The sequence below is a fragment of the Vigna unguiculata genome, chromosome 7 (genome assembly GCF_004118075.2).
Source record: "Vigna unguiculata cultivar IT97K-499-35 chromosome 7, ASM411807v1, whole genome shotgun sequence".
NCBI classification, from domain to species: domain Eukaryota; kingdom Viridiplantae; phylum Streptophyta; class Magnoliopsida; order Fabales; family Fabaceae; genus Vigna; species Vigna unguiculata.
Window position 1 is genome coordinate 35,452,910 of NC_040285.1, and position 14,654 is coordinate 35,467,563.

The window sequence follows — 14,654 nt, forward strand, 5'->3', positions numbered from 1 at the left end:
AGGCGGGACGGGTTTCGTTATACCATACACATTTCCGTAAAAAAAATTCATCCTCATCCATATACTCAAACCCAACAGATATCAAACTTTTGTCTCATCCCATCCCTACGGGGTAACGGATACAATCTCGTACCCATATCCGTACCAATTTACTTACTACTTCAATATTAATATTAACTAATTTTTATAAAATAATTAAAAATTACGGTAAATGAAACATAATATTATCAAATCAAATATTCAATATTAGAAGGAGGATTGTCTCTTCGATATCAAACACTTTGAAATAAATTATAATTGTTTATATTTTAGATTAGAATACCAAATAAAATTTTATGAGAACCAAAACATTTATTAAATTTGCAAACATTAATGAAATCCAGTTGATAAAATTTAAAAATATTTTTAAAAAAATATAAAAGGAAAACAAATATTCAAATTAAAATATATTTTAAATGTTTGTTTACTTCAATTTTTAAAATTCTATTGAATCTTTTTTTTTTACACACTAATAAAAGTTATAATACATCACTTGATCAAAATGATGCAAAAAACAAATGATAAACATAATAATAAAATTTTAACATAAAGTTTGTATCTTTTGAAATCCAATACATGTTGGATGGTGATAAAAAAAATTCATGACAATTACATTAAATTTTCATATTGTAGTAAATAAAAATTATTTATACAATTACAGTGAAAAAATTACAGTATGATTGATAATGAGTTAGAAAATAAAAAATAATTAGATAAAATATATCGAAATAGTATTCTACATGATAAAAATAAACAAAAAATAAAAATATTAAAAAATCAACAAATGTATAAAAACAATTTAAGAGACTGTTGAAAGAAATTGCACAAAGGAAAAAAAATGTATAATTAAGGGTATGATAAAATGAAATATACCTTAAATATCTAAGAAAAGTTTTCAAATATCAACATATATATACTCAATGATTGAGGAATAACAAAAATTGGTTTAGCTAAACAAGAGTTTTCCAAATGAAACAAAAAATAATAATAATAAATAAAAAATTTTGTTCTTATATTACCTGATAAATGAAAGGTTTGTGCTATTAAACACTTAAATTGAGAGTATTAAACATTCTTATGTGAAAGGAAAACTTACAATAAATAAAATTATTCAAATGTGAGACATAATTTTTTTTAATTAACACATATCATTTTAACATAATTACATAAAGATTATGATAAGATGAAAAATATACTGCAAATGCGAATAAGTTTCATCACAAACCAAATAATTAGAATAAATAAAAAATAGAAAATATATATATATATATATGGGGGTACTTAATTATTATAAAAAATAAAAAATATTTTTCAATTTTATTATTTTAGAACTATTTTAAAAATTCAAATAATTACTTATAATAATAAAATATTTATATAATAAAAATAAATTTTTATAATTATTTTTAATAAAAATTATTTCAAAATTTAATAAATTTTTGCTACAAAAATAAAGTAAATACACATAGGCGTTTCCACTTCATACATGTTTCCACTAGTTATTATATAAAAATTTCGTAACATTAAAAATTGGTCCTCGTACAGTGTGAATTTAAAAAAAAAAAAAAAAACAATAACGATATTGATTTAACACAACAAATTAGTTAAACTAAATCCATGTTATCAAAATTAAAATAATCAAGGTATGGAATAGATTACTGATGAACCAATGAAATCACTAATTGAGTCTCATAAATTCATACCTATTAAATATTAAATTCCATATTAAATTACATTTCCCACATATATAGACTAACATTTACTTTGATTTAGTGATTATCTTTCAATCTATCAAAATATATTTATTATTATTATTATTATTATTATTATTATTATTATTATTATTATTATTATTATTATTATTTAAGATCATGATGAATACTCGCAATGAGTCCTCTCTGAATTTAGGTATGTGTTTCTCTTCTCTTTATCCTTTTCTTCTTTTCTCTCTTTTCCTCAATGTTATCTCTTTTAAGCATGATACTTTTGTTATTTGAAAGATAATTTTACACTTTTTAAATTTTTTCTTTTTTACTTTTGACTTTCTATATCTTTGTTCCTTTTCATGAAATTATCCGATGTTTTGTTCTCTTTACTTTTTTTTTTTAATTGGCTATACTAATTTCTTGTGCTTTAAATTCATTATTTCGTTTCCTTGTGGGTGGGTTGTCTGTGAAGACCAGCCTCAACTTTTTCAACAATTTTAATGGGATTCTTTTAACGATATTTCAACTTCACATTCTTGAGTATTTTTTTTTTCTCCTTTTATTCTAACATATCAAAGAATTAAAATTGAAAAAAAATATATTTCACAATTAAATACCTCTTCGCATGTAATACCGTGTTATGTATAATTAAATATATCATTATCATATATATATATATATATATATATATATATATATATATATATATATATATATACTAAAAAACTCATTTTTTGACAATTTTGTTGTCAATTTTTTTATAGAAAATACTTATAAATTTTGTTATAAAAAAATTGCAGGAAATTGCTGTCAATATTTTTGTAAAATATTTTGTATAAAATAATTTTTGCAGCAAATTTTGTATGAAATACCTGTGAATTTTATAATTTTGTAGAAAATAATTACCCACGAAGAAATTACTTGCCAATTAAAATTCTTATAAAAATAACATGAAAAAGTCTTTTCTTACAATTTTTTTTAACAAATTTACAAAAAAAATTACATGTAATATAAGAATTTTTAGTATGATATATATATATATATATATATATATATATATATATTAAAAGATTTATACATTAGGTATTCTAATTTATTATTTTATGTTTCTGTCAATAAGATGTGCCTCACATAGGTTTGGACAATTTTCTCTATCAGCACTCATGTGAGAAAAGAAGATTTTTTTTTTCCACAAACTAAAATTAACAAAAAATAAAATAAAATGATTATTTTTTCATAAATAATTTTTTTATGGATAAGATAGTTACAAAGGCTCTTATAATCTCTCTAAATTTTTAACTTCTAACTTTTATTGTTTAATATTATGCATAAACCAATGAGAAAATTGTTATTATATATATATATATATATATATATATATATATATATATATTCTATAAGTATTTATATATAAATTTTTATAAGTAAATATCATTGTGTGTTTTCGGTAGAGTGGTCAATCTCTCTTTGTTAAGTTTAGTCAGTAGTATAATTTACTAAGAACTTAACAACTAAATGAATGAGTTGTAAATTACAAAATAAATTTGGACAAATTAAAATATAAAACTCATAAAAAATAAATAAAAAGTAAAACTTTCTTTTATAAATTAAAATTAATTTATACACACTCTAAATGGTAAAACCTTTTCCTTAACATTTTTAACTCTCTTTTTTTACTATTTAATTTTGATTTATAAGTAAAAAGTTACTTTATTTAATTTATTATTTGTTAAAAGTATGTGTTGAGATGATGAAAATAATATATTTTGAAAAGTTTTACATCGTTTAGAATAACTAAGAGGATGAGTGGTAGTAACTATATAATGGACTCTTCTTATTTTTTATATTTAATAAGAGTGTTGTGAAGTTTGAATTAAATTATTGCTGACATTACAGTCTGATCTTTCATAAGTGATTCGCGAATATTTTCCCATGAAAAAGTTTCTTCAAATATAAAATATAGTCGGCAACTAGAACTCGTCAAGTGTATCTTTGTTATAAAATGGTAATTAAGTAGTAGTAGTTTTTACGACTGTGATATGGAACTCGATTTGCCTAAAGGAAAAGAAACACAGTGCTTCAGCCTTAGACATACGAATATAACAGGACAATCATACTTTAACACAAAAAAATATTTTACGCTCATTTAAAATTATACAAAAATATACTTTTGTTAGAACCATTTTATCTGTATAATATATTGTTAAAACCATTTTATCTATATAATATATTATCAAATAATAATTATTAAAACAGTAATTATTGATATCGTTGTTATCGGTGTGAACGAATATTTTCCAATACATTAAGCAGTGTTTCAACAGTATTGTTGATTTTTCCCTATATTCCTTGCTTTGGTTCCCGTCAATTTCTTAGAATATATATTGTTAATTTGGTTTAGTCGAAAATGTCGATACATTTGGCTTATCAAGGCATTCAGGGTGGATTCCTTCACCGTAATTTCTAAATGAAATATGATGCTAATGTGTGAAAGCAGCGTGTCTTGAGGAATTTTTTTCTAATATCTTATGAAAATGAAACTGAAACAAATCCTTCTTGAATAGTTTGATTCGGACAGTGTCAAAAACATTAAAAAATCTGAATGAAAACGGAGAAAAGTAATAGCTCTGAGTCTATTTCCACTCAGGGAAGACACTGCACATTATAAAGTAAGTAACATTACATGTAGCAGGAAGTGAAAAGAGATTTTGCCTGTTGCACTTCACACCGCCTAGTTAAATGGAGGTGGTGAGAGTCCCAAAACTCGGTACCATCACTCCATGCTGCAGAACAATCAATGATGCAACCAACCTACTTAGTACAATTTACTCTTCATAGGAAAAAGATATTCACACCATAAATGTCTGTGTTCACCCTATTCTACTTCATCTCAATGGAACAGGAATATTATTATAGACATACTTATTCTTTGACATGTTATACAATTTTTGTTGGAATTTGCACCACTCGCCTGAAAACCAGAATCAAACTAGGTGTGTGTACATATAGTCTGAATCTGACTGCGACTTACAGATTGTGCAAATTAGACAGAACATTAGAAAACAAAAACCAGCGATACATTATATATAATACGAAAACAAAGGAAAGGAGCAAACCTGAACATTCAAACTTTGCAATTCATTGTGTTATATTAACAGTTTTGAAGCTCCTCATTGAAGCTAAGAAAAAAATAATATGACTAAAGAAAGAAAACAACATCTTACTAAGAAATGCGGTATTCATTTAAAATCCAGAGGATAACATAGTTAAAAAACATTCTTAGTCCATGGTTATTATTGGGTAGCCATGGATGCAATCTGCCCATGGTCCCTTCTTGTACTCTCCAACTATAGGCCTAATACACTTGAAAACAACACTGTTACATTTGGGTCCACTTCCCATTCCAAGCTGCCAAACCTTGTCACCCTTCTGCACTCTTTCCTTGGCTTCCAAGTAAGCTAGTTCATACCACAGTGAGGAAGAAGATTGGTTTCCAAACCTGTGCAGTGTCATCAAAGCAGGTTCAATGTCTCTCTCTGAGAGCTTCAACCCTTTCCCTATTTCTCTTATCACAGGTCTCCCTGAACATGGCAAGCAGAAGTGTTGTATCACTGTCTTAAAATTTGGCACGTAAGTTCCCTCAGACTTTATGAACTTCTTCTTGATCACAGAAACTCCACAACGAAACTTCTCTGAAAGAGGCAGGATCTCACACCCCAAGATGAAGATGTTTGCACGGAGAGTTTCACCAGCCACACTAAGTAAGTCCCTCTTCAGTGTCACCCCAAGTTTTCCTTCAGAATCTTCTTCCCTAAAGGCAGAAAAATAAGCTTTGTCATCAAAGGCTCTTTGTGTTCTACGTGTCGTAACCAACCTGTATTTTGCAGTTTTCTTGGCTTCTTTCTTGTTTGAGAGAAGGATTGCTGCACTTCCCATCCGAAAGAGGCAATTGATCAGCAACTTGGACTTTTCATTGCCCGAATACCATCCTGTTGACAAAATCTCTGTGCTGAGAACAAGGGCATTAGAGTTCTTGTGAACCCTCAGAAGATTCTTAGCCATATCAATACAAAGGGCACTCGCACTGCACCCCATGCCAGAGATATTATAGCTCTTGATGTCGCTTCTCATCGAGTATTTTTCAATGACAACGGAGGTTAAAGAAGGCGAGGGGCAAAAACCGCTGCAGTTTATAATAAGTATGTCTATATCAAGCGGTGAAACGTTGGTTTTTGCAAGAAGATCGTCCATTACGGGGAACAGAACCATTTGAACCTCTTTGATTGATTCAGTGTGGTGAGTCTTAGGAGGAATGTAGTGCAAAGCTGGGGGGAGGTAAGTTTCTTCACTCTGCCCTGAGGAATGGAGGATTTTTTCCATGAAAGCTATGCTTTCACTGTCAAAAACTTCCCACAAGGAAGCATTTTCAACAAATGCTGCAAAAGGCACCCTGCAGTGGTTTGGTGGCTTCAGACATGAGAAATCCACAAGGTAAATGGGAGAGGGCTTTGAGAGGAAGTGTTTCACCAGGAAGCAAAGAAGGAGGAAAAATAGTAGCAGAAAATGAAACATGAGTTGGGAGTTTTGCACAAGTAAGAATGTTTGAAGTAAGAAGGTGAAGGGCCAAAGAAAATTTGAGAGTTTTGAAAGGAGGTGGTTTGAGAAGAGAGAGAATTGGTGAGGGTGGAGTGCATGGTTTTTGTTGGAAATGGCTTCCATTATGAGATCATTGAAGTAGTGGTGACAGGGTCTGCATCAGGAGAGAAAGTAGAGGTATAAATAGAAGGTGTAAATTAGGGCAAATAACATCTGGCAAAGGTTATGTGGCAGATGGTTAGGTGTATCAGTTTGACAGGTGAGGACTATTGACTATGTAGAAACAACCCCACATTTTATGTGACTAATGGTAACTTGTTGTCAACGGCTAGAAATTTGGTGCAAGAACCATTAGACCGAATAATATGTATATATTGTTTAAAAATAAAAGCATTGCATACAAAGTTATAATGAAATTATTTTAATTAAAAAATAAGTATGTACTAATTATAAATTGTTATGTTTAAACTTAAAGATATATTGAAAAACGCATCGTAGGTAATTCTATTAACAATGATGATGGCATCGTGCATAATTTCCTTTAATATAAACTTAAATTATTTAATTTTATAAGAAATTATAGAATAAATTTAAACTTTTTATATTTTCTCGCATAATTAAAAATATTTAAAACGGTTTTGTTGACGTAATATAGTAGTATTTTAAAAAAAATCTGTCCATTAAAGAATTGACCTACATTTTACAGGGACAGGTCAACAATATACACCCAAAACAAATAAATGACCGTAGAGTTCCGAAAATTTCAACGAGTGAGGCTGAAGTTAATGCGACTTCATTCATTTTATACATAAAGCGTGCCTCCGATTCCATAAATATATACAAGTTCGAGATAAATTTACAATGGAGACAATATTCCTTTTGTAAAAGAGTTTGTCTTAGAAAAAGATTAGTTTAAATTTATTTTTTAATATAGTATTAAGGTTTATTTAATTTTGTTTTTGTGTCATTAGGTATAGGATGGCTATGGGATCATTAACTAATATTATATTTTAATTATATTAGTCTGGATTTTAAAAATAAATTAGTCTGGATCAAACAAATGGAAAATCAGCATCCTCATTAATACTAGATGTGATGATTCAATGACTCTGCCGCATGCATGGTGATGCTCACGGGTTACACGGGCCAAGCATAGGCAAGGCATGCATGATGCATAGTTATGCTTATGGGTTACGGGTTAGCCCAACTTAGGATTCAAGATCATGTCACGACTCATCTTTTTCTCCGATGGATTCATGAATCCGACCTATATTTTATTATCTCTAAAAAAACTAACTCTCTTCATTATTTCGATATTACATATCAGCTTTTTCAACTTATATTTAATTAATACTAAATTTTTATTCAATCATCACAATTATATACAAATGACGGTAATGTTTGATCACTTATAAAATTGTAATTATGTTAAAGATTAAAAAGATAAATATGTCTCATCTAATTCATATAATAGATACCTCACTTTGTTATTTGTCTGAAGAAAAAAATAAGTACTCTCATGCTAAGTCTGCATATGAGACATTGTTCATTGTAAAGCGTGTGGTCCTTCTTAATTTTATTTTAAAAATATTTACAAAAATGAAAAGAAAAAAGTATATTTAAAATATCTTTTACTTCGATTTTTAAACGATATAAAATTATTGATGTGATAAAAAATGTTTGTAAAAGAAAACTTTTCTTTCCTTAGTTTTATACGGCTTTAATAATGCATTTTTTAATTATATCTTAAACCCTTACAATAATTTTTAAATAATTAAGATAAAAAAGTGAGTAATATAAAAAGTTATGTAGTTATTATCTTATTAAAATTAAAATTATTGTATTTTTATTTCTTACACAATAACCTAAAAATACATAGAAAACGAAATGAAAATATTTGATTGATTATACAAAGTTATAAACACGTAAATTTATAGTAAAATATAATGATCATTAATTATATAATAAGATCTGTGTCTTATTTATATATTTAATATTTAAAATTGCAATGTACCTTTATTATAAATATACAATATCCACGAATATACAAATAATAAAGTGTAATAAAAAATAAAAACAGTTTTAATAACATTTAAAAAAATATATTTAAGTCTAATACAATTCTTCTAAAAATAAAAAGTTACAAAACAGTTGTATAATAAACTAGGTTTTGTAATAATTATCAATGGCCCGGCTCTCGGTCAATTATTAAGGAAAAAGTATGTTTTTAGTTCTCGATTAAAAATTACAATTCATGTTTAAGAATTCATTTATTTTTAAATCTGAACATATTTTAGTTTCTAAATTTTAAGAATGAATGAATGTAATTTCTTTAATCTATTATATTAATTTTGTTTTAGTTGTCATACGTGTTTTATGATAGTATTGAAGTTATTTATATTATTTGACACATTCACAGTTCAATATCTATTGGTAGGGATGGCAATTCAGGACCGGCTGGCCCGTAGGTCTGCACAAAAAAATGCGGGGCAAGCTGGGATGTTGAACTCGCTAGTCATAACACGCGTGGGCTAAAGACGAGGCGGACGAGCTGACCTGCAAGTCTGCTTACAAAATTATATGTTCTCATTTTTGTAGTTCTCACATCATTCATCATGTTATTTTTTTAAGTTCCTTCTATTTGTTATTATTATTATTATTATGTTTATGTATAATCATTGTATATAAGATAATGATTTTAGTTATTGAATATAGAATATCTTTTTTATTCATTTTTAGGTACATGTCTTGTAAGGTGACATGTTTATATTGTACTTTAGCTATAATTTTCGTTGTTATTTTTCTTGTCTTTTATTAGGTAAACTAATTAGAATTATTTCGATAGAAGATGAGTATCAATTATTATGAAAAAATAAAAAAGTTTTTATTTTACTCAACAAAAAAAAAATTTCGCTCATCATAAATGCGGGTCAGAAAAGTGAACCCAATATTAAACTGTGGGGCGGGTCAACTCGGCCTGCACTTTGCGGACCAAAACGTGGGGCGGGCCAAAACTGGTTGAGCTGACCCGCTTTACCATCTCTATTGAAAAATATATTTGACACCTAAAAAAATTTAACATAATTGAACTAGAAAAATTATATTCATCAACTTTTAAAGTTTAAGGATCAAAATATATTGAAATTTAAGATAGACGAATTTTGATTTTGAATAAAAGTCGAGAGACTATGAAGATGGTTAATTCAATTATTAATTTTGGATAATTATTTTGTTATTGGACTCTTCCACGGTCCCTATCAATCTTGCTGTGTAAAACAAGAGAATCCTAAACGAGTGTCGTTGGTGCTCCTCACAAATAAGCTCTAGTTTTGAACATGCACCACTTTATCCGCTAGATGACACCTTCTAAATTCACGCCATAAAGTGAAAGCCGCGTGTTGAAGCTAACTTTTTGGCTCGTCAGTGCTACTGTGGAACCACGATTTCAACCCGTGAATAATTGGAATGCATGTATGTCATCAACCATCACAATTTACACAAAAAGTTGGGACCCCAACCAAACTTCAAAGCAAAATCGAATCTTTACTTTCCCTTGCATATATATATATATATATATATATATATATATATATATATATATATATATATATATATATATATATATATATATATATATATATATATATATATGTATGTCGTTATTCTATTTTAAACCCTTTATCCCTGTTAATGCTTTCCATTGTTAATAACACAAGCTTATCCACATTCTCATAAAAACCGTAACATACTTCTATTTAACACCATGAATTATAATGACACTCGTTAAACTTTTTGTTTTCTGTTCTTCTTTATAATTTTTTTCTATTTTTTGTCAATTTATTTATTTTTTAGTATTTTTTAAGTTAAAACATTAAAAAAATCAGGTATATTATTTAAAAAACTAGTTATACATTAACTATAATAACTATAATGAAAAATTAGTATATTCTTACAAAATTATTATTTTATCTTTTGTCTAAGTAATAAATAAATAAAATGATATAAAAGTACATTATGATGACAAGAGAGAAAATGTTTTCACCAAATATTATTATAATTCAATACATTAAATATCAATATAAGTGTAGTTTTTTTATAATTTTGTCTATGATTTACTTATGCTTTCATACTTCTTTTTATTTAATTGAATCTGTATTTTCTTAAAATAGAATTCAGGTTGTCTTTTCGGTTAAATCGGAATTAACACTCTTTGCATGTACCATTAAAAAAAAACAGACAAAATCAGAGGGATTCTGAAAATAAAAAATCATTCGAATTTTAACATGTCATCTTACAAATAGTTAATATAATTTAAGAAAAAGATCACATCATCTCTCTTAAAAAAATAAATAAAAACTCAATTAAGTACACATAAGCTAATCGTAGACTTAATTATAAGAATTAAATTATCAATTAAGTCAATAATAATAATAATTTAAAAACAAAAGTGTAACAATAATCAGAATAACTCTCTCTGCCACAACATATACATATGTTAGCTCCCAAAACCGCACTTTACAGATAGAGTATATATAGAAGTCTACCTAAAGAAGTAGGAGAAGAACACGAGCATTATGGTTAGGTTTAGGCTATGGTGGTGTTCTCTCTTGATTACATTCACGGTCTTATTTCAAGAGCTCAGATTTTGCAGTGGTTGGAATGTGCAAACCCCAACACCCCCTTTGCCAATTCTCCCTCTCCCGACATACTCCCAGATTAAATGGCAACAGAGGGAGATCATAATGTTCCTCCACTTTGGTGTCAACACATTCACCGATAGAGAATGGGGCACTGGACAGGAAAACCCAGCAATCTTCAACCCCACAAGCCTCAACACAACCCAGTGGGCCACTGTGGCAGCAGATGCAGAAATTTCGTTGATGATACTAACTGCTAAACACCATGATGGCTTCTGCCTTTGGCCTTCCAAATACACTGATCATTCTGTCATCAGAAGCCCCTGGGAAGGTGGCAAGGGTGATGTTGTTGAAGATTTTGTCAATGCAGCCACTGCAAAAGGAATTGATGTAGGGATCTACCTTTCACCTTGGGATAGACATGACCCTAGATATGGTAATGATTTGCTTTACAACCAGTATTACTTGGCTCAATTGCAAGAGTTGCTCAAGAAGTGAGTTCCCATAATTTCTACTACTGCGTTTGCTAATTGCTTTGTTTGATGCTGGTTTTAATTAACCGTGTGTGGTGGACCGTGCCTTTTTAGGTATCAAAATGTGAGAGAAATTTGGTTCGATGGAGCAAAGGGTGCCCAGGCAAAAAACATGTCCTATTATTTTTCAGATTGGTTTTCTATGGTGAAGGAGTTGCAGAGCTCCATCAATATCTTCTCCGATGCCGGTCCTGATGTGAGGTGGGTGGGAGAAGAAACAGGTTCTGCAGGATACACGTGTTGGTCTACCATTAATCGAACCTCGTTGTCGATTGGAAATTCCACCATCACTCCGTAAGTTCTGCTTCTAAGCAAAGCACTCTTTGAAAAAGTGTCACTTTTTCACTTTGTTTGTTGCACTGAACTCTATAGTGATATAGAATAATAATGATAATGTACGAAAGGTCAAGCTTCACTAGCAGGCTAATTTCTTTATCAGAAAATGGTGGAATAATGTACATCTAACAAATATCATTTGAATAAACTTTGAAACATTCTGAAATGATTTTAAAATTATGATAAGACAGATTTAAGCAACGAGGGCATTTGGTTATGAATTGCAGGTATTTGAGCAGTGGTGATCCAAAAGGGACAGATTGGCTGCCAGCGGAATGTGATGTCTCGATTCGACCGGGATGGTTTTGGCATGAGTCAGAATCACCAAAAAAGCTGAGCGAGTTGCTTGATATTTATTACAACTCAGTTGGGAGAAACTGTGTTTTACTTCTCAATGTGCCTCCAAATAAAAGTGGCCTTATAACCGATGTTGATGCTCAAAGATTGAAAGAGTTTAGAACTGCAATTAATACTATTTTTCGACGGAATCTTGCTGAAGATTGTTTTGTTAAAGTTAGTAGCCAAAGGGGGGGTTTTGGAGCAGAAAAGATGGTAGACAGTGACCACTTGTGGTCCTATTGGACCCCAAAAGACGATGATGGTGAAAAGGACCATTGGATTGAAATTTGGGCAAGGGATGGGAATTTTTTGAGATTCAACGTGATTTCAATACAAGAGGCAATTGGACTTGGTCAAAGGATCAAACGGCATGAAATCTATGCGGATGGTAAATTGATGGTGAAAGCAACAACGGTGGGTTACAAGAGGCTTCATAGGCTTGATGAGGGTGAGGTGCAGGCTCGTGTTGTGAGGATCAAAATCAGAGAATCAAAAGCAGTGCCTCTTATTTCTTCTATTGGTTTGTATTTTGATCCTTTTTGGCACTCTAAAATTACCGTCACCTGAACTACCATAACTGCATATTCAAATATTGTTCTGTCGGTAAAGAACAGAAACAAATTTACTTTCTTCTAATTTCAACATTTCTACATCCACTGCTCTTCCTTTGTTTTGTCATAACGAGGAACTTAATAAAAATTTAAGATTTACGTGGCCCATGCTGGTGTTATTATCGGAAATTGAACCTTTTTTAATTGAATTTTTTAATATCTTATCATTTCTATATAGTTATTTATTTAATATCGTATCGAGGCCTTCTAGAGTAGTTAATAAATATACATTTATAGCTTTGGATTCAATTTCGAATTTCTAATTCACGGATCGCAGTAAATTGTATGTTATTTTCTTTAAATGATTTAGAGATGATTGTTAGTGAATAAAATTAAAATTTATAAAAGTTTGTAAATTAAAAAAATATTTTAATAGAGGTAAAAGATAGATTATTATATTATTCTTTATGTAATAAGTAGTATATATTTAATATTTGTATGAGTTATAATTATTTTGTTATTTTTTTACAACTAAAATTGAAAGAAATAAATTATGAAAAATAATAAAATAATATTTTTTTCATAGAATATTGTAATAAATAGGGGATTGGATCTGCATACAAGGGCTTGAATCCCTCTCCAACTTTACCTATATTCATTCCAAACTGATGTTGGATCTGAACTTGTATGTTGGGATTGGTTCCAACAACCACGGATTGATCCTCTTAATCATGCTACATTGTAACATGTGAATAAAGCATAACTCAGGGTAAAATGGTCTTTATATCACTTTTCCTTTCAAATTTACTTGTATTGTGCAGATCGCAAAAGTGATATATCTCGTTGCCGTTGTTTTCGCTTCTTCTTAATTCAACGCAATTAGAGATGACAAATAAACTCGTGCCCGTGGGTATCACCCGAACCCGTCCCCGTTTTGACGGGGAATCCCCGCTTTGACTGGGTATGGGTATAGGTAATACCCGAAATTTTCAACTGGGGATGGGGATGGGGATGGGGATATATATATACCCGCCCAAATACCCGTCCCCGCTTAAATTACTAAACTATTTATAATTTATTAAATAATCTAAAAAATATATATAAATAAATAATATATTTACACATAAAATATAATATAATATAATATAATATAATATAATATAATATAATATAGTATATATACATATAAATAAAATATACTTTTATATATATATATATATATATATATATATATATATATATATATATTTACACATATACATGTAATATAATATAATATAATATACATATAATATATATACATAATAATATAATATAATATATATAATATATACGTATAAAACAAATTAATCATTTAACTAGTGAGATCTTTTATAAACAAATTTATAACATTACAAATTTATAAAAATTTAAAAGAAATATATATATATATATATATATATATATATATAAAAGCATAAAATATCTACGCATATACATATAATATATATACATAATAATATAATATATATTATTATATTTATATTATTATATAATATAATATAATATATACTTAAAATAAATATATATCTATAAAAAAAAAAAAAAATATATATATATATATATATATATATAAACATAAGATATCCACACATATAATATATATACATAGTAATAATAATATAATATATAATATAATATAATATATATAAATAATTATATATATATATATATAAACATAAGATATCCACACATATTATATATATATACATAGTAATATAATATATAATATAATATAATATAATATATATATATATATAACATATTTCTCATTCTCTTTATTTTTTGTTATATAACATATTGGCAATTGCTTCAGTTTTAGATCCAAGGTACAAGATGGACATGTTAGAATATTATTTTTATAAATTGTATGGTAAT

The 14,654-nt window shown here is 28.2% G+C and overlaps 2 protein-coding genes across 2 annotated transcripts; one reads left to right on the forward strand and one right to left on the reverse strand.

The window, feature by feature from the left end:
- Nucleotides 1–4,983: 4,983 nt before the first annotated feature.
- Nucleotides 4,984–6,482, reverse strand: LOC114192473 (3-ketoacyl-CoA synthase 6-like). Its single transcript, XM_028082206.1, has one exon. The coding sequence runs from the start codon at nt 6,462–6,464 to the stop codon at nt 5,025–5,027; it is 1,440 nt and encodes a 479-aa protein (XP_027938007.1). The 5' UTR covers nt 6,465–6,482; the 3' UTR covers nt 4,984–5,024.
- Nucleotides 6,483–10,852: 4,370 nt separating this feature from the next.
- LOC114189904 (alpha-L-fucosidase 1-like) lies at nt 10,853–12,903 on the forward strand. Its single transcript, XM_028078633.1, has 3 exons — nt 10,853–11,472; nt 11,566–11,805; nt 12,075–12,903. Exons 1-3 carry the CDS (start codon nt 10,916–10,918, stop codon nt 12,751–12,753), a joined length of 1,476 nt encoding a protein of 491 aa, XP_027934434.1. The 5' UTR covers nt 10,853–10,915; the 3' UTR covers nt 12,754–12,903.
- The last annotated feature ends 1,751 nt before the right edge of the window (nt 12,904–14,654 follow it).

What these genes read in the sequence shown, in the direction of transcription:
- LOC114192473 (XM_028082206.1), bottom strand. Translation starts at nt 6,464, where the DNA reads ATGGAAGCCATTTCCAACAAAAACCATGCACTCCACCCTCACCAATTC.
- LOC114189904 (XM_028078633.1), top strand. Translation starts at nt 10,916, where the DNA reads ATGGTTAGGTTTAGGCTATGGTGGTGTTCTCTCTTGATTACATTCACG. An exon ending in TTGCAAGAGTTGCTCAAGAA is followed by an intron (nt 11,473 to 11,565) that starts GTGAGTTCCCAT and finishes GTGCCTTTTTAG; the next exon opens with GTATCAAAATGTGAGAGAAA. An exon ending in GGAAATTCCACCATCACTCC is followed by an intron (nt 11,806 to 12,074) that starts GTAAGTTCTGCT and finishes TATGAATTGCAG; the next exon opens with GTATTTGAGCAGTGGTGATC.